Genomic DNA, 20,953 nt, shown 5'->3' on the forward strand with positions numbered 1-20,953 from the left:
TATGTTCAGTTGGATCAGTCGGAACCTGGGGTTCCTAGACACTTCCTTAGTGAATGCAAGGGCCCTATTCCACTCCTTATCAGTCAGCTCTAGCCTGAGGTCCTCCTCCCACCTTGTTAAACAGGAAATCATATTGTGCCTCCTTTCTGTATATATTGGCCTAAGCCCAGTCGCTCTGCGAAGAAAACCGCGTTGCAAAGTTCCGATTTTAGATCGACTTCGCCGACATTTTAGGTTCATCCGCCATTTTGATTTCTGTTCAAGTTTAACTCTGTGTTCTAAAATGGTGGACAGTGTTTTCAACTTGTAACCGAGCCTTCCCGAACTTTGCACCTTAGTTAATATGTAGGCCGTCTGTTGGCCGAATGTTTAGACTGGGTAAAGAGACCTTATCCCATGCCTGACTTGTGGTCTTAGGGCTGTCTGCACCAATAAGTCTGATCCGCGAACATACATCGAAAACAATGTTAAGCAAATATCGAACGTGGACACTGGCTGAACTGCATTGTGAGGGACATGTGCTAAGGCTTACTGTTAAATCCGGGAATACACTGTTGCCATTGTAACTTGTTTGTATGTAAACCAAAGATGATCCGTGTGCATATTGTTGTATAAGCCATAAGTGAACTCGGCACAAACTCTAGACCATGGATTATTAACTTGCAGAGGGGCTGGACATTATTACTGAAAATGTATAAAATGCACGAATGTCTAGATGTCCAGTACCTCTCACTTCTCACACTGAAGGGCTGGTATTCGCTGTGATGTACTGAGGGCCAGATAGCTATCTGTTTTGTTTCTTTGTAACTGCGCAGTAATAGAATAAAGATCTGTGAATCTTAATAAGCCCGCGTTTGGTGTATTTCCTTTTGTGGTACTCAGCCTCGATATTTCCTTGTTTTTACAACCTGGATTTCAATTCGGCGCTACGGGGGTTAGGGATATCACTCAGATGGGCGTATATTTGGGACACCGGTTTCCAGCCTTCCCCAAGGTTATATAGCAGAGTCGTGAAGGAGTCTGTTTCGGGTTCTTCGGGCCAAGTTTCCCATTTGGTGCGTGTTGTTCTATAGATTTTTTGATACCATAAAAATTGGCCATTGTGTATGCTATCCTCTGCCTGCAGTGAGGCAATCTCCCGGAAAACACCCTCAGCGTACATGTCCCCCCAGGTGTAAACTCCTTTTGCTTCCCAGAGTCGAATGTTCTGTAGATCGGCTCTTGTTTTGCATAGGTCAGAGATCATCGGGATTTCCGGAGAGTATGGATGCTTTAGACGAAGGAGCGTCTTGGATCTATGCCATATCTTTCTGGCCAGGGTGACCAAGAAGGGCATTTCGTTTAGGAGGTGTTGGGGTGCCCAGATGAGTTCTTTCAGATGTATCGGGGAGATCATGTGTTGTAATAGGGTCGTTTCAGATGTGGTGTGATCTGCTAGCCACTTAACCACGAAGCTGAGTTGGCCCGCCAAATAATATTTCTCCAGGTTTGGGAGTTGAATTCCGCCTTGTCTGTACGGTAGGAAGAGCAGTAATGCATTGACTATGGGCCTCATTCTAAGTTTGCCGGTCCGGAAACAAGGGTGGCGGTAAGCTCATCGGCACCCTTGTTTCCGGACTGGCAAACTATGCGTTTGCCTGCCGTGGCCGCTGTGCCCGACAGGTCTGACCCTGCCGGGCGCAGCGGCCACAGTAGGCCACCGTATGTCTGCCCTTCCACCATAGAAACTCTCGAATTATTGACTCCAATAGGCGAAAGAAGGGGGCATTGATGAAGTAGTGCACATTTTGGAACCCATACAGGAATCTGGGGAGTACGATCATTTTAATGACTGTGGCTCTGCCCATCATTGACGGGGAGTTTGGACCAAAAGCCTATTGATTTACGCAGTGTGGGAATCGCTGCCCTAGTGTTGTGTTCATGCATTAATTGAGGTGTGTGCATAATGTTGACCCCCACGTATCGAAATGAGGTCGTTTGCCATTGTATCCCCACTGAGGGGAGGTCCTCTTTGTTCTTACCCCTCAGATCTGCTAGGGGAAATAAGCTGGATTTTATCTTACTGAATTGTATCCCTGAAACCTTGGCATAGTTATCCAGGACTTCTAGCATAATTTGTACATTAAGGTGTGGGTCCCTGACATACAGGAGGACATCATCTGTATAAAGGGAGATAATGTGGTTTACCCCGCCAAGCCTAATACCTGCATAGAAGAATTGTTTCCTAAAATAGATAGCAATGGGTTCTAACCCTAATATGTAGAGCATAGGGGATAATGGGCATCCCTGCCTGGTGCCTTTGCATATGTCCCATGCTGGTGCTATGTACTTCACAGATTTCACCCGTGCTCTTGGTTTGGTGTAGAGCACCTTCATCCATCTAACGAACCTCTTCGCAAAGCCAAAACACTCCAGGACAGCCATCAACCACTCCCAATATATGGAATCAAATGCCTTAATGGCGTCTAAAGATAGTAGTGCGTATGAGCCTCTCTCTGAGTTAGTCTGGGCTATTATGTGTTGAGTCTTCTTAGATTCATAGTGGTGTTGCGACCCGGCACAAACCCGCTTTGGTCAGTATGTACTATTTCGCCTATCAGTCCGGAGAGCCTCTTAGCTAGGATCGTGGTTAATATTTTTACATCGTAATTGAGCATTGCGAGTGGACGGTAGGAGTCGCATTTGTCTGGGGGTTTATTGGGTTTGAGCATCAGAACCACCAGGGTCTCTCTCATGCTGTCAGGCAGAACCCCTTGCTCATAAGCCTCCTGGAAGACCTTATACAGTAGGGGTGTCAGGGAAGGCTCATATGCTTTATAGAATTCCGAAGGTAGCCCATCACTGCTGGGAACCTTGCATGTGGGTAGGGACTTAATCGCCTCAGCGATATCCTCTGCTGTGATGTCTGCGTTTAGGGTTTCAGATTGTGCAGGGGATAGCCTGGGCAGTCCTATCTCCTCTAATGTGTCCGCAATCTCATTTAGGGGGACCCGGTCGTTGTGGGAGTATAAGTGTGTGTAGAAGAGTTTAAAGGTATCATTGATTTCTTGTTGGGTTCGATGTATGGTGCCGTCTTGGTCTTTCAGTGCAGTGGTTGGGTGTCTAGGGTGCTCTTTTTTGCAGAGCCAGGCCAGCAGGCGGCTGGGTCTATCCGCTTCCGCGTGCGCTCTAGTGGTTTTGGTGGTGTAATCAAATTTGGCAAGCCTGCCCCAAGCTTCTGCGCATTCGTCTCTGAGTTTTTTAAGTTTATCTTCCCCCTGGTGGTTGTCTGGGGAGGTAGATTCAATTCTCTCAATTTCCTTCTCCCGCTGTTCTAGCTCCGTTAGTAATAGCTTCCTAATGCCTCCCACTTTTGTTATAATTTCTCCACGTATCACGACCTTTAGGGCGTCTCACATTGTGCTCATATGTTGCACACTTCCCATATTTACCTCAATATAGTTATCAATAGAGTTTTGGAGTTTGTCCCTGAATGCCCGGTCTTTCAGAGCCTCTACAGGTATCCTCCACATTGGGATAGGTGGTCTGGGGCCAGTGTTGTACCATTCTACTAGCAGGGGCGATTGGTCTGAAGCGGTTCTCCCCAAGTATTGCGCCCGCTCTATTTGGAACAGGTGTTCCTTGCTTATAAAGATGTAGTCTAGCCTAGTGTGGAGCCCATGTGGGGATGAAAAATATGAGTAACCTCTTTCCCCGTGGTGTAACCTTCACCATGTGTCTGCTAGCTCCAACCGCTCCATTATGTTGGTCAGCGCAGTTGTGGCTGCTGTTGGGCCTCCTGTTGGGGGTGAGGTCCTGTCTAAGTCCGGGTTGTATACACGATTAAAATCTCCTCCCCATATAAAGAGGCCGTTTCTGTGGTGTACAATTTTAGCATACATTGAGTTCAGGTGGGCTGGGATGTTGGTATTGGGGAGGTATGAGTTCACGATGCACACCTGAACTTGTTGAATATGTCCCCACAGTATCATGTATCTGCCCTCGGGGTCTTTTTCAGTTTTGATTAGTTGGAAGGGGATTTTGGAATTGATCCAGGTGAATACCCCCCTAGCGTATCTAGAATAAGTGGCTCCAAACCCCTGACCTCCCCAGTGTTCCCGTAGTTTGGTCAAAGAGTCCTCTGTACAATGAGTTTCCTGCAGCAACGCTATTCCTACTCCCTTCCTGTGTAGGTAGGATTTGATTCTGTTCCTGCGGAGGTAAGTGCCCAATCCCTGCACATGGAACAACAAAAATGAACCTGGGTGAAATGAGATCAGAACATCTGTACACATTTAAACAATACCAGGTCTTGTCAAAAAAATATATATATTTATTTATAAACAATTTACACAAAGATTTATTGTTCTCAACATCCCCATTTAAACACCACCATTCATTCCATCATTCATTCACACTCTCACTATACATGTCAATATTCCACACTTGTGGTACTCAGACCACCTAGAACCAATATATTAACATACATTTCAACACCTCTTGGTGATTACAGTAAGTGTTAATACAAAAACAAATATCATCCTGCTTATTTGCTGTAACTCAACATATGTTTCGGTCGTCACAATAGGCCCCTAATTTAAGCCGGTAAATATAAGCGACCTTCTTCAGGAGACGGATGGTTCTGTTGCAACCACTCCGAAATGTCAAAAAGTGGAGGATGTCATCAAACCTCAATCTACAAACAAACAATATACAGAACATCAGAATTCCGATCTCTTATTTGTTTAGACACAGATATATCTTGTGTGTATATCTCAGTTTATGTGTATACAGATTGGCACTCACCTCCCCGGGAAATAATGGAGACACGTGTCAACGATGGACTAAATCCTGCAGTGGTGCTAGATAACTCTGTGCAGAGTTATCTAGCACCACTGCAGGATTTAGTATAGCACCACTGCGCAGAGTTATCTAGCACCACTGCAGGATTTAGTCCATCGTTGACACGCGCCTCCATTATTTCCCGTGGAGGTGAGTGCCAATCTGTATACACATAAACTGAGATATACACACAAGATATATCTGTGTCTAAACAAATAAGAGATCGGAATTCTGATGTTATGTATATACTTATAATAGGTTTTCCCTATCGAACCAAAGTAAGCTGGGAGGCTCGTCAGCTGTCAGTGAGTCCAAAATGAAAGATCTGTCTACTGTTCAAAACTAATCTATGCTCAACCTACCACTATCAAAATAACTAACGCATATGGGAATGACTCCTTCCCCTGGGGGCTGCTTTCATAGCAAGTTCAGCTTAGTAAAGTATTTTTCCCTTTTTCTTTCTCTCGTTCTTATCTTGTTCTTGTGTGATCTTTTGTCTTCTGTTTTCTCCTTTCTCCTAGAGCCCTTTCCAATCTGCTCTTGTTATGCAAACTTGAGATTCTCTCTTGATTCCATGTCCAACCCTCTTACTGATTAGGGTAGCCAGTACTGGTTTTCTTATAGTTCTCACACACATTATATATTTCCAACACTTCCTCTTTACTGAGACGAGTAGGAGTGTTCCAATATTGATTCTAAGTCTTCTCTAAGACTTGCTCCTTACTGGAATGAGTGTGATTGACCCAGATATGATCCTTACTCTTATTCCACACTGTTTCCTCACTGGGCAAGAATGAGTAGCCCATTAATGATTTATACATTTCTTCCACACTTGTTCCTCACTGGGACGAGTAGCCTAGTAATGATTCTCACTCTTGGTCCACACTGATTTCTCAATGGGACGAATATGAATGACCCAGTAATGGTTTTTACTTTTGTTTCCCACTGGTTCCTCACTGTGACGAGTATGAGTAGCCCATTCTTTTATTTTCCCTTCCGCTCTCCCAGTTACCTTTCTGACTTGGGGATCGTTGTCACTGGGCTTGCAGATTGGTCGGGGCTCTCTTCTTGTGATGTCAGAATGCCATCTTCCCTTTGCCGCTTTCATTTCCTTCAGCACACTGTGCGGTTTGGTAATTGGTCTTGGTGTCCTTAAGATACTCCCTCGTATCCTCGGTAATGCCACAACTTCTTATTCGGTTCCCCCTGGAACCTTGCGCCAGTTCTCCTACTTCTCTAACCCTAGGTCTTCTGGAGTGCAACTTGGCACTTGCACACGCCAGCTTCCTTCCAGTGTTGGAAGCTGCGCTTCCATGTTTCCTTCTGCTCCGACAGCAGATTTGGAACTCCACAGTTCCTTTTCCTCTAATGTCTCCTCCTCCGAGTTTTATGACGCTGAGCTTGGACTTTCCCGGCATAGCGTTAAAGTCCTTTTTTTGTAATTTGCTTGCGCTTGGTATTACTCCAGTGGTTTTCTTCGTCTTAGTACCACATAGGTAATCCTTTTTAGATTCTCTCAAGGTTTCAATATGACAATAGCAGGTATCCTCTTGCCCTTCATGTTTTCTTCCAACAGGTTTTCTCAACATTGGTTTGAAGGTGTATTGGGTAGGGAGTTCCTCATCGGAATGGGAGTCCTTGTCCCCAAGAGGGGAGTCTCTCCCAGTGAGGTCCCGCTTGCCTCTTCCCTTAGGGAGGGTATTGTATAGCTGGCTCACCTCCCTAGCCTCACAGGAAAAGGCTCCCCATTGGGGAGAAGTGACTGAATCCCACGATTCATTACACTATGTAGCTACTTATCAATATAATGCTGATATAGGCCTCTAGGGGCTAAAGCGCTTTGAGTATACTTGTGCTGTTTGATAGCACTACTGTTGCTGTTCTAAGTGTTGCAGTCTAGACTGTCCTTTTAAGCATGTATCGCACTCTTTGCTTCAAGGCACTACATTGTATTCAACCATGTCAAGCCACTGGTAGTTGACTATTATGAGGGGAATTCTGACATGAAATGGTATCTCACGTGTTGCTCCTACCCCGCAGGGCAGAATGGGGTGTAATACCATGACATTACCAACTGATGTGAAATGCCTCACTGGCCCTTTCAAGTTTCCCTGCAGAGCCCTCAAGTCCCTCAAAGACCTCAGACTACTCAGATGAATTCCTGCAGAGAAAATAAACCTTTAGCTAATTTTAGGGCTTGCTAATATGCACTCCACATGGCTCCTAGCGCCTTTGGAACCGTAGCTGCTTCATATTCTGTCATGATTTCTTATCTCCTTAGAAGAGCACTAATGCATTGACTATGGGCCTCATTCTAAGTTTGCCGGTCCGGAAACAAGGGTGGCGGTAAGCTCATCGGCACCCTTGTTTCCGGACTGGCAAACTATGCGTTGCCTGCCGTGGCCGCTGTGCCCGACAGGTCTGACCCTGCCGGGCGCAGCGGCCACAGTAGGCAAACACTTCACGGAAGCGCTGGCACCGTTAGCTACTATGCCAGCGCTTACGTGTTCCCACTCCCATAGAGTCCAATAGGACTCTACGGGAATGGGGACTTACGATTTACTGGTGCTTGACTACCCGGGCCACCGGACTCGTAATGAGCCGGTGGCACCAGGAAGTCAGGCGCTGGTAAATGATAACGAGTCTGGCGGCAACCCGCTGGTAGCACCGCAGAGTTACTGCCAGACTCGTAATGAAGCCCTATGTTTCACAATCACCTTGATTCGCAACAAAACATTTAACCGGTTACACTGGTGGGGAAACAGGCTTAATTTTTTACTTTAAATTGAGGTTGCCTGCTAACCCTGGGAACTAGAACAGACGTGCAAAATGTTTAATGCTTTACTATCTTTGAAGGACAAAAGGCTAAGACCTCTAAGAACCCTCAACCTGCAGGATGTTTGTTGCTGCATGTTTGTGTATTTCTTTTCGATTTTTCTAATGTGATTTTGTGGTAAAGCATGTTTTACATTACTTTTGGAAATTTACGTTAAACCTGAATTTGTGGGATGTTAAATCAAGCCACTGTGGGTATACTGTCTTCAAGTCTAAGATCTTGAATCCTTACGAGTACCTACACTTTGCCCTTGCCAATACTTGATTTCCAAGAAACACACGCTTTCCCTCATCCCTATGCCCAGTCACTTGCAGCCCATAGTAACGAGGCCATATACATAATCATATGACGAGCAAACCATATGTCGGGCAGTGATGAAATAGTGTGCCTGGTGCCATGAAGTGTTGTATGAGGCTCTGGAATGCTAGAAAATTACGTGCACTGTTATGTTCATTTGCATTTTGGGCCTTGCGGCTTGGTGTGAGACCATATTGGATATTTGCTAATGGACCTCTTTTGCAAAACGTAACCCCTTTTTACAGTAATTTTGATTTTCAACTCACGTGACGCAGACAACATATTTCAGTGTGTAAGGAATTTGGGAATATAGTTAAAAGCTATGCTTTTCAATGGAGCATGGTCTAATTTAAAGGGAAAAAGCATGTGAGTGTTACTGTTTAGGCTCTGCCAATTTATTATCAGTGGCTTTCGAAATCCCTCTTTCGTAGAAAGCTGCAGTTACAGAAAAGTAACCTCTCATTTCTTTTCAGGGGCTAATGAATATGTTAACGGGCAGCAATGTGAGCCAGAGATACAGCACAAAGGCATTCTTCGATCGAAGTCTGCGCTGGTTTACTCAACAAGAAAATACACGATTGGACATCCAAGCGACTACACGGGTGGACTAACTCTTCTACCACCAATCCTGGGTACCAAAGAACATGCCAGACCAAAAACAGCACACATAGGCAACACAGGGCTCCACCAACAGAAGCGGAAGCTCATGTAACAAGCCCAGAGGAGAAACCGTTCTAGAGACACCAAGCGAACAACATCTCACTGATGTACACAAATCAAACGTTCCAAGAAACCAGACTATGCTAGTCTCTACACACTAACCGTGTACATCAATCATGTGTTGGGAACAATAGCTTCAGCTTTGACTTTGATGTTTTAGTTTTAGTCGAATTACCCCCTTGCTCTTCTACAATCAGGAAGATTGCTTTTAGTTTGAAAAATTAATTTGACTCCTATGTCCAGCTCTCTCCGTTTACCGACTCATTGGACCCCGGCAGCACTCGGCGGCAGGATTGGAAACCACTTCTTAAGCTGTGTGCAACGGGACCGTGCAACCATGCACTTAATATGTTTCTACTGCATCCACCACTGCTTAAGCTTCATGCCCGCTTCGGTTCTTTATTTCACAGCACATAGGGTAGATATGAAGTTGATTATAGTGTTGTATATAATGGGGGGGGGGGGCGGGTAATTATAACAGGATAATGACCTGCCACTAAGTTATGGCCTGAGGTGAAGCTGAGGGACATGAGTTGGGGAAGGGTCATTATCCTAAGCGATAATGACCCCGCCCTGCCCAATTCCCCCTCCACCCCGAGGTCTAAGAGGCTATTAGCACATAGTGGTAGTAGCAATACTTGTTTTGAAGGTGAAGTAAAAAAAGTTACTATAACAGTGAGTAAAGTTAACAGGAAAACTGAGTTAGCACATTAAATGTGGTTTATGTTGTAGTATTTGAAAAAACAAGGTTGTCTTCATCAGTTAAGAATGTTAATTGGAAACGTGGTTAAACTGGAGCTGGTTTAATATGAGCAAGCATTAGGTGTCACATACAACTGTACAGTTTCTCTATAAGAAAGTGAACAAACTTTCTAACGTGTTAGCTTTCTCTTTGGTGAGATAAATTGGATGTTGCAGCAAAAAAGTCATCCTTGAGAGGAAGTGTATTTATGAAGGAAATCTTGACTGTAAATTGCATTGGTTTTTCCTTGTCTGCTTTTGAATACCAGTAGTTATTGACTACGCTCAGAACATTCTCATTGGCTGAGAGAAGATCAATAACGGTCTTCATGTGCTTATAGTGCTTATGTTTTTAGTTTTGCCTTAAAAGTGGCAGCGCTATCTTGATGGCCAACATACTACTGCAAGGGGAGGTTGTGCATTTGTGTAAGGATACAGTGCCTTTGCTTGCTATTTCGAATCCTATGTTCATCCAATCAATATTGTATGTCGTGGGGTTGATCCGCTTTCTGTCTGCGTCAAGGATAAAACACTGGTTGGGTGAATGTGGCATGGAATGTGGCACATACAGGTCGGGGAAGGACATGAGCAGCGTGCCCTTCTCATTAAAATCATCACCGGTTGGAAAACACTGCATTTCCGCTTCACATTCATTGGCTGCTGCAATACAATACTGCAGCAGCACATCTTTCAAAGCCACTCATACTGGGCTGCTGTTGGCTGACAGCAAAATAAATATAATATTGTTAAGATGAATTTGCACTGCAGCATTTAAAAGGTCGGTGTTGCTTTAAGATCTCTCTGCGAAACAGTAATACGTTTGTCTGCGAGTTTCATTATTCGGTCAAGCGCACATTCTGTAGACCTACCCTGGCATACTTGTCATTGGTTTATTAAATAGACCTTTCCTTAAATTGGAAAACGAAAGGTTGCACGCTATGAATCGTGCAAGCTTCATAAATCACATAGAATTGTTCACTTCTATGAGAGCAATCGGAAACTACGCAACGTATCTCAACAGAACAGGAGACTATGTACAACTCCGTAGCCCTCTTTACGAGTTGGCCAGTCCGGAAATAAGGTGCTGGTAACAACATATACCGGTACCTTTCCAGACTGGCCATCTCCAGGTCTGCAGGTAGGGCCTCTGATATACCGGCAGGACTGACCTGCCAGTAGATTAGGCCCCTACTGGCAGGTAAATGCCTGAATCACTGTCACCGTTACTAACGGTGCCAGTGATTCGGACAACCCCGTCCCATGGAGTCCTAGGGGACTCCATGAAATGGGGAGTTGCCAGCGTCTCCGCTGCCCGTAATATCCTGCTAACACCAGGATATCGGTGGTGGAAACGGTACGGTAGTTCCCCAGTATCCCACTGGAATTACCAGCGGAATCCCGGGTAACTCAAAATGGGCCCCTATGTCTCTGAATACACAGTGCTTGGTACAGTTGATCACTCTGTTTTCTTAGACTAATCATTGCCAGAGTGTCTGGAAATGTTTTGAAGCATAGGCGCATATGCGCACAGGAATACTTCGTCCTTTATAAAACCTGATTGCATTTTTTCTGAAAAGAGGTTAGACAAAATGTAGACAAAAACATGTATGTTTACGTCTGGTCTAGGTAGGGCACACGGGAGAGTTGGACTGGTTCTTCTTCTGCCTCATTCTTGCCGGTGCTTCCGTGGTTCCCATTTCCATTGTGGAAATTACAGTTACCGGCGACTGACTTCCCGGAACGCTGGGGTTGTAATCCCCCGGTGTTTCCGGTAAGCCAGGCTCTGGTAAAATTCGCAAGTCTGGCGGCAGCCTACCAGATTTACCGGCAATGTTACTGCCGGACTTGTGATGAGGCCCATCGTCTTTGTCGATGCGGACCACCCGACAACTTGCAACAAACAGTTACCGCATTCTTGTGGTTGCTTATACCATATTCTACATTTCGAGGCACAGACCAAAAAAGAAACATGTCTAATGAAGCTAGGTGCACACTCAGTAAATACCCGGTTGAAAATAATCCCTGAGTGACCATTACAATCCCAACCAGTGAAAGCTCTTTGGAGAGTTGATGTTGTTGGAAGTGATGATCCAGGCTTTACCGTTCTATAGCGTGCATTTGGCTAGAAACGTGTTCTTTTTTTATTTCTGGCCTTTACTTGAATCTGGAATGACTGCGCTAGCTAGGCGATTTGGAACTTGGGCTTACTGTGATAGCAGACCATACTGGAATCTGTACTTCTGATGCTAGCTGGGCATACTGAAACCTCCCAATGTTGTACTGTATGGGATTGCCGGTATCTAGACTTATTGTGGCCAATGGAATCTGGACTTACTGTGCAATCTGGGCCGATGGAGTCTAAAATAACAGTGTCAAATATGCATAAAAGAACTTGATCTCACTGCTGTATCTATGCATAAGGAAACCTGCACTGCTGTTCTCACTGGACTTTATACAAATGATCTTAATGAACTACGTGGCCATGATGGAATCTGGCACTGCTGCACTGACTAGGCATAATGGAATCTGGCTCTGCTGTTACTTGGACATAACAGTATCTGGATGTACTTTATTAACTGAGCATAATGGGTGCTGCTACTGCCAAGTGGTTGTGCTGGGATCTGGCCCTGCTATGCTAACTGGGCATAATGGAACCTGGCAATAGTGTAAGTTTATCAACAATGAATTGGAATAGTGTGGCCACATGAAGTTACGTTCGCATCCTCGAGAACCCGGGCCTTTGATGGCTTGTTTAATGCTTGTTTAGTACACATCAGTCTCATCTTTTCCCTCCCATTACTGGGGCTAGTTTCGCCTCTTTGCCGATCACTGCTTTTTGAGATGGTCCACTCTTGTCCTCTCAGGGTTTTGAGGCTAGTTTCCTCTGTGGATTACTGATCACAGCCTCCAACACTAAACAAATCTGTGTCGCATATTTATGCAACCGTTACCGAGTGAGCCCCAATACTTTCTAAACTGAGATTGTATAGAGATCCATGGTGAATCTTCTGCAGCAATGCAGGACTGGGGTACAACTTACAAACCATAAGAACCCCTTTATCCTGAAGTTCTGGAAAGCAGGGACTGGGCAAAAAGCTCAATGTACTGTGGATAATAAGGCCTTTCCGTAGCCACAGGAAGGCACTTTTTAATGACTTTTCAGTGGAAAACTAGTAGGTCCAGTAGGGACAGGGGTCTCTGTTTTGAGGGGCTAATATGCATAACAGGGGTGGACAGTCCCTTTTGTCTGGATCTCCTTTCACCCCCATATAAGTATAAGAAAGTGATGCCTCCTCAGCTATCTCAACAGGTTATATCTCCTAGTTTTCCCTCTTAGAGTTGATGGTGCTTCTGTGATACATATTCCTTAGGTTCTTGTTAGGCATTGTGCTGTAATATTCCTTCACCAACCAGGCTCATGTTCTTCTGGTTTGTTCTTTTAACTAAAGCCCTACAAATGGAGTAATGATTCGGGTTATCTTTTCTTCACACTGAGTATCATGAACTTCACCATCAATTTAGCATGTTACCACCAGAGACAACCAGGGGCAGCACAGAAAGGCTTGCTTCAGTGTCAGACCGCACTCTACTAGCACCCAATGTTTCTGCAATTACCCTAATTGTGCAGGTCTTCTTCCTTCCTGGACGTGCTTGTTAAGGAATAAGGCATTCCTTTCTGGAGACTCTTCCACCTCAGGCCTTGCAGTATCTCAAGGCACAAGAATTGCCCCTTCCTCTCAAACGTCCAATGATTTGCAGACTAAACTGGGAAAATCTGTAGTACACAACTTATATTTTCACTTCAAGCTCTACCAGCCCTAAGCAGTAGTTGGCTGCATTTCAGTGGTGTGCTGTTTGGGGACATTTGCAGAATGAGTCTGTGGGCTAAAGGCATATTCTTGATCATCCTGATATAATACATGTGGCTTGGGGGTTCCGAGAACCACATTTGTGATCCTTATTTTCCTTACTTTGGGCCTTGATCCTATTTGTTGGAAATATGAGGGTGCAGATATAAGAGTAAAGGGACTCTGGTACTCCTAGTCCTGGGCTCCTTATCACACAATCCACCGTCCAACCCCCATTATAACTGTCTCATTAAGAAACCCAAGGACGGTGCCCAAATGGGGGTCTAGGAAAAAGCTTGGGGGCATGGATGCAGAGGGCAGACGGGTCACAGGGTTGCATTTTATTTGCCTAAAAAACAGTTTCCTCCTCTGCCCTAGAGTGGTGCCAGATTCCGGAGAGTCTGCAGATGAAGACTGCCTAGGCATTCCTATGTTACCATAGGTAGCTCTAGGCCCTGAATCGTACGTTTGTACCTGTGCATTTAAAGTGGTGGTGTTCATTTTTCAGGGAACAAGCAAAACAGATGTAAAAAGATGTAACAGTGTATAGAAAAAGGTAGGGGTTACGGGTGATGTAACCCCAGATTATAAAAGAAAATATGCAAATGCACAGACATAAAGACTTGGGACTGACATATCAAGCTTGCCACCATTGCTTTTCACATCCCAAATTTGGCATCAGCACATTACCTGAATTTAGGGGAATTCTAACAGACAACAGTTGCCTCCAGTGTTCTGACATACTCGTCAGCAAATCTCCCATTAGAACCCCCATACCTCACCTTCAAGTGCATGGATCTAAAAGCATTCCCCATGCAACTCCCATCTCAAAGAATACATTATAAATGTGTGCCATCATGCAGTCTTAGTCCATACACATTTTCAGACAATGTTATCACATTTTTATTTCTGCGAACAGATCATCCCTTTGAAAATACAACACATGATTAATTTGAATATTTTCTTAATAGTTGTGAACCTTGTACACAAATATTATGTTAAAACCTGTAGAACTGTTGTGCTAATTAGTAGTGCGCTTGAGTTCCCAGATTTGTATGAATTGGACTTTTTATACTTTGTGTTCGATTGCATTCTGCATGGATTGTGATAACGCTATCTCGCAAAATCTTCCACCTAAACGTTTAATCGTATTTTCTTTTCATACTAACCGTGGTGGCAAAAAAGGTCCTCAGAATTGTTTAAATATTTTGTATCCTTGAAACAAAATAACACCAGTTGACAGTGTGTTGTATCTTATGTTTGCTGAAATGTTTTTCTTTTTTGTGTTCAGATATTTACTGTTGGGTATTACCTTTGGTTTGTGAATAATTGTACATATTGTTTGTTATGGGAATTTAATTTTGTCTATTCAGTGCAATTACAATTTTAATTTTGCTATAAATGACAATACATATATTTCAACCTTTAAAAATAAAAACATATGATCAAGATCATATGATCAAGTCTCAAAAAAAGGTAATGTGTGGTCATTGACTGTCAATATAATGGCAGATTATTCAGTGGCGGTTTCTTTGAGGAGTAGAGACATTCAGAAGAACTAGGTAGTCGTCAAATTGTGAGGTATTTACAGAATAGTTTGGGCAGAATAGTTTAGTTCAGACCTGCATAGGGAAAAGGATTGAATGGCCAAGTCTGGGATTGGAACCCAGAGCACCCTTTTGGACCTCCTGCAATCTTAACCCACTTCTGCACCTAGCTTTGGTATGGGATGGCGAATCTCGATTCCAACTCTCCTTCTGTTCTCATTCTTCTTGATCTTTCCTCTGCCTTTGACACGGTCAGTCATGCCACCCTTATAAATCGGCTCCATGATACCCTTGACATCACGGACCTGGCACTGGACTGGTTGACCTCCTTCCTCTGTGACCGACCATCCCAGGTTCAATTGGGCCCTTTTCTCTCCCCCATGACACACTCCACCTGTGGTGTCCCTCTGGGCTCTGTCCTCTCACTGGGGCTCTTAAACATCTACCTTGCCCCTCTGGCACATTTGATCTACACCTTCTCACACTTCCAGTGTTATGCGGACGACGTGCAATTCTCCTTCAAGTTTCCCTCCAATGCCTCCACTTCTTCCTCTCTCATTCCTGGCTGTATGACTACTATTCAGGCATGGTGGGTTGCTAATATCGCTGCCTTAATGCCAATAAAACAGAGATCCTTGTCATTGGGACACCTGCTTCCTCCTTACCTCCTACTCTTTGGCCGCTGTGAGAAATCTGAAGGCGCCTCCCTGACTAGTCCCCGGGGATCTGCCATCCAGGTGGCCAGGACACGGCCATCGCTATTGGATCCAGTTCTTGGGGGTGGGCCAGTGCGGGAGGATCACCTGGATGGGCGGGTCCTCAGGGAGTGGAAATCAGTCTCACCCATCAATAACACCTTTTCCACCTCCTACCCAGTAGGATATTCTGACGTTCTACCCCTGCCCCTCTTCCAACACAAACACTTTTCTACATAGTGGCAAACAATGGACTAACACCCGAGCCGTTTACCTGACATGTCCCAACACAAGGGTCAGACAATTGACAAAAACTATGCACACCTGACAGCCCTTTCCCTTCCCCACAGCCATAAAAGGCGGAGCAGGAAAGCACACTTTAAGCAAGGCCAAACGGATGAGGTAGCAGCAACTCCAGACCAGCAGTTCAAACAGAGAGGAAAGGTGGCGAGATCGGAGAAGAGGTCAAGGAGGGAATTGATCCCAGCAGCCCAGCACAGTCTTCTCCCGGCGTTGTTAATTTTACTCTCACACCCCGCAATTTTCACACAATCACCCCTCTAGCAGCAGCGTCTTGCTTTTTTTCTAGGCCCGCTGTATGGAGGCCTCGTATCGCAGCCTTGGCAGCTTCCCACCTGGTTTTCCACTGCACCTCCCCTGTGGCATTGGTCACAAAATAATTACTGATCTCCTGTATCAAATGATCATGAAACACCGGATCCCTAAGGAGACCATCATTGCAGCCTCATCTTGGCATCCCGTCCTCTACCCACCTCTCTGCCGTGACCATCTTGTGATCCGACTAAGTCCCGGCTTCCTGAGCAGAAGGTCAATCCTAGTATATGTTTGATGTGGAGGGAAAAAAGAAGGTATACCCTCCTGCCTGGGGGAACCTGGACCTCCACACATCAGTCCAAAAGTGGTCCTGAAATAACTGCACAAGCATTGTGTTCCCTCTCCTGTTGTTTAGACTTTATCTTCCCGCACAGACTACCAGTCCACAGCTGGGTTTGCAATCGCAATAAAGTCCCCACCCACCATCATTAATCGTTCACCCCAATCCTCCAATACCATGAACACCCACTGAAGAAAAGCCAGTTGATTCACATTGGGAGCATATAGGGGCACCAAAGTGAGCATTCTCCCATCTAGAAGGCCGTTATCTGCCCCAAACCCCTGCCTTACTTGGACCTCCCTCAGTTGCATAGAGAGTGATAGAAAAAAAAAACTTGCCCTCCTTATTACTAGTTTTGTGCAAAGCCCAATACATTTGGCCAAGCTCTGCACCCTTCAGAGCCCGCTTCCTCCCCTGCCTATAGTGGGTTTCTTGTAGAAACAACATTGCTAGCTGGGTTTTGCGGAACATGTTCGCTGTAAGGGACCTTTTATTCGGGAAGTTCAGCCTGTTCACATTTAGTGTAGCAGCCTACCAACTAGTAATTTCCCAACCACAAATGTTTCTCCCGATCCCCTCCCATGGTCAAGCTAGCACTGCATTGCAATTGTAACAAAATAATGCATGCATACCCTACGCCCCCCTGATCACCCCAAACTGAAAGAACATCTCAGGTACTGACACCCAACCAAGGCGTCATGCCTGACCTCCCTAAAATACCTAGGCATGCCCGGGTCACTAGGATAACCTTGAGACTGCCATCCCGTTGAACATCATAATTATAAACGTTTCTGAACGTTTCCACCCCCATAAACACGGGCTTAGTAACAGTTCAATTAAGAGCTCCCAGGGGCTTTTACTGCAATGCCTGGAGTTTCTTAGATTTCCTGGCAGCAGCATCCTTCCGTCATCCCTTTGGCTGTGCAAAGGCACTGTTGAAACGTTCTTGCAACTTGCGCTGGCTGTCTCAGTCTTGGCTCACTCCTTCCTTCTGCAACTCCGCCAGCAGCTGGGTTGCCTCTTCCCCCTGTTTAATTTCATATTCCACATTATACTCGAAAGAGAGGGCAAAGTGATAACGCCACGGATAGCTCACCCCTTCCTCCTGCAGCCATTTCGTTAAGGGCCTATATTTCCTCCTCTGCTCCAGAGTGTACTTTGACAGATCCTGGAATATTTCTTTACAGAGGCGCCTTACCATTCCAGTTCACTCACCTCGCTGCTTTTTGTAAAATCGCCTCCTTATCCCTGTAGTAGTGACATTTCACCACCACTGAGCGTGGCCCATTTGCTGCTCCACCACCTCTATAGACCCTCTCAAAGCAAACCCCTCTGCCAAACGACTCCCCCATGAGCTTCTTCAGCTCTCGGGCCAGCAGGAGCTTCAGATACCTGGGCGACTCAGCCTCCTTACTCGGGAGACCCCATATTGATAGATTATTCCTCCTTTTTCTATTCTCCACATCGTCCACTTTACATCGCACCTCCCTTGCCCTTCCTTCAAGCTCTTTAATCAGCACCTCTATGCTCACATCCACTCTGGCTACTGCTCGCTGATTGTGCTCTAAGGTCTCCACCCGCTCCTCTACTTTCGAGACCCTTTCAGTAATGGCGTCCATAGAGGCTTGCACTTCTGCCCTGAATGCCTTCAGTACTAGCAGAATCGTTTGGACATCTTGAGGCAGGGTTTCCAAGCCACCTGCGACTATGGCCGCCCTCCGTCGCTATACTTCCCCTGTGTTCCCCTCACTGAACAGTGAGAGCACCTTTATCCTTAACTTGACTTGTGTCTCACAACTGAGGCCTAGCAGCGTGGCCAAATGTCCAGCTCTAACCCCTAGTGTACTCTTACTGCCGCCTGTGGTGTGCGTCCCTGGGGGTTGTGAGAGTCACAGACAGTGGGTATGTTTTCCTCCATTATCCATCACCTTTGCACTACTTCTGGGTGTGCCTCATTGTCCTCCTTAACCCCCACAGTGAAGACACCCCTCCCCTTACTGACTTAGGCGGGAGTGAGGCCCCGCTCGCTGTCTCCAGTCCCTCCACAATTCACCAGAGAGGGCGGCACATCCACATGCTCCTCAATGGTACAGATGGTGGGCTCACTTCCCTGTTCATTCAGTGCCTACAGGCCTGCCTTCACGATCACCGCTGGGCCCTATGGTTCATCAAACACAGTGATCCCTGGAACCTAACCCCGAACTGCCAGGCCCCATCCACAGAGATCACGCGACTGTTCGGGGTCTCACCACTGCCGCCCACCACCAGGCCGGTGCAGCGCTTCTCGGCTCCTTCTGGAGGTCCCCTTTGCTAGCCTAGGTTCATCCCTTCACCGGGGCCGCAGTCCGCCCTCGGTGCTCCTGACACCTTAGCCAGCAATAGGAGCGCCTCCTATGCCGAATCCAGCCCTTTCAGTGCTACCTTTGCTGCATGCTCTGCGCTGATCGTCCTCTGCTGGGTGGTGGGCCTGAATCAGAGTTCCCCCTCTCTCCTCGGGGTCCTCTGTCATCAGTAACCACCGCCCTGCCCACCCTCGCACTCTCCTTATAGGGCGCAAGCTCTACCGCAACTTCTCTGGGGCTCTCTGTTGTTCCCAGGCACCCGCTACCTGCAGTGCTGCTCAGTGCTGGTTGGGTGGGTATCTCGCGCCTGTTCGCTGAGGCGACTGCCTCCGGGGATCATCGGTCTTTGCAGTTCGTTACGGCACCAGCTGAGCCAGGCGGTACCGCCGGCCTTATCACTCAGTGGAGGCCTCCACACGTTGGGATGTTTCCCAGAGCCTCTGATGCTCCCCTGATTATCTCATTCACTGGGGGTCCTCACAGAGTGTTCCCCCACATCGTCACTTCACTGGGGGCTGTCAGAAAGGCGTGAGGAGGTGGAAATGCTTTCTTTGATGCCGACGGGGTGCAGACATCTGGTCGCATGCCATCTTGCTCCGCGCCCCCTAGTGGTCTCTCCAACCCATTGTTTTGAGCCTGACTACGCCATTTCAGAAGTGGAAGAAGCACATAAAATTGAGTCTGCTGCCACCCCAACAGAGGCAGCCCATTGTGACGAAGGGTCCTGTTTGTCCGAGTTAGTGGATGGTGGGGTCGCAAAACAGGCATTTTATCATAGTATAATGGTTAATACTCTGGGCCCTTTCAGAAAATAAAGGGAACAGCATTTGGTTCCCCTGGCACGGGTGCTAAAGCTGTTCCCGAATCCATGTAAACAAAGAGGGGGATCTGAGTTAGACCGATATACCCAAGGCAGTTAGCCCACAATATAAGAAACAAGAGGAAGCTGGGAAATCTAATATGGTGGATGTGGCTCTCAAAGCTGCGGTCCAAATCCACCCAGGCCCAGAGGACTATGGTTCCCAAGTTCTGCATACAAAACCACCACACGTGATCCCCATTCCACCAGAGGGAGGCTGGAAGGAGGGGCCAAAGCCCTATGGAACCTCAAGGGCTCAGTTAGTAGGGGGTGGCAGTAAGAGGAAGAGCTCATTCGGTGCTGACTTGAGAAAGGACGAGAAAAAGCTGGGAAAGGAGCTGAAGACCGGAGACTGAAGCAGAGCCCCTGGAGCCTGGAGAGAGCAGGAGGCCGCAAGAGAGACCCATAAGGCTGCATAAGGAGGAGACCGGAGGCTGCACTAGGGAGCTGGGTAACAACAGACCCAAAAGGTGGGGAGTTGAGAGACCCAGTGGGTTGGGAGAAGGAGGACCCAGAAGGGTGGGGAATGGAAGGCCCAGTAAGTGACAGAAATAGGGGATATGTGGAGAACAGTGGTGGCTGTGAGGAAAGTGCCCAATGGGGTGAAGAAGGTGGGAGAGGTGGAAGAGATGTGTAGTATCTTAAGTGGTGTGAGAGAGGGGCCGAAATTTGCAAAGAAGGTGAGCATAGACAGCTATTGACAAGGGATGGATAAGGAAATAAGTACAGGGTTAACACCTGGGACTGAGAGTAAAGGATAAAAGACACCAAGAACTGTGAAATAGGGTGCAGGAACCCCTCATAAGCTGGGAGTGGGAGCTTGCAAGCATTGTGCGAATTTTCGAGGGGACATCCATCCCCTGGACTTAAGGAATACTGGCAGATCTTTTGCTGGAACACTTTCTTTCCCAAGAGACATTAGGCCTCATGCCAAGTTTGCCAGTCCGGAAATAAGGGTGCCGGTAAGCTCACTGGCACCCTTGTTTCTGGACTGGCAAACTATGGGTTTGCCTGCCGGAACCGCTGTGCCCAACAGGTCTAACCCTGCCGGGCACAGCGGTCACAGTAGGCAAAGCCAAATCGGAAGCAACGGCACCGTTAACAACGGTGCCGGTGCTTCCGAGTCCCCACTCCCATAGAGTCTGATGGGAAGCTATGGGAATGAGGATTAACAAAATTACTGGCGCCTGACTTCCCGGCTGCCGGGCTTGTAATAGCCCGGTGGCCCCAGGAAGTCAGGCGCCGGTAATGTTTTACAGGTCTGGCGGCAACCCGCCAGTAGCACTGGCAGGGTTACCACCGGACCCATAAAGAGATAGATTTTCTTGGAGAACTGACCACAGAGGAGAACC

At 46.6% G+C, this 20,953-nt stretch overlaps 1 protein-coding gene across 1 annotated transcript in view; it reads left to right on the forward strand.

The window, feature by feature from the left end:
• ANKAR (ankyrin and armadillo repeat containing) overlaps nt 1–14,719 on the forward strand; it is a 1,891,262-nt gene extending 1,876,543 nt beyond the window's left edge. Inside the window, exon 25 of the mRNA XM_069615641.1 lies at nt 8,428–14,719. Coding sequence (XP_069471742.1) covers nt 8,428–8,666 — 239 coding nt within the window. The 3' untranslated portion in view covers nt 8,667–14,719. The remainder of the gene's footprint in view (nt 1–8,427) is intronic.
• The last annotated feature ends 6,234 nt before the right edge of the window (nt 14,720–20,953 follow it).

Source organism: Ambystoma mexicanum, chromosome 9 (assembly GCF_040938575.1).
Source record: "Ambystoma mexicanum isolate Mex_15411 chromosome 9, UKY_AmexF1_1, whole genome shotgun sequence".
NCBI lineage: Eukaryota > Metazoa > Chordata > Amphibia > Caudata > Ambystomatidae > Ambystoma > Ambystoma mexicanum.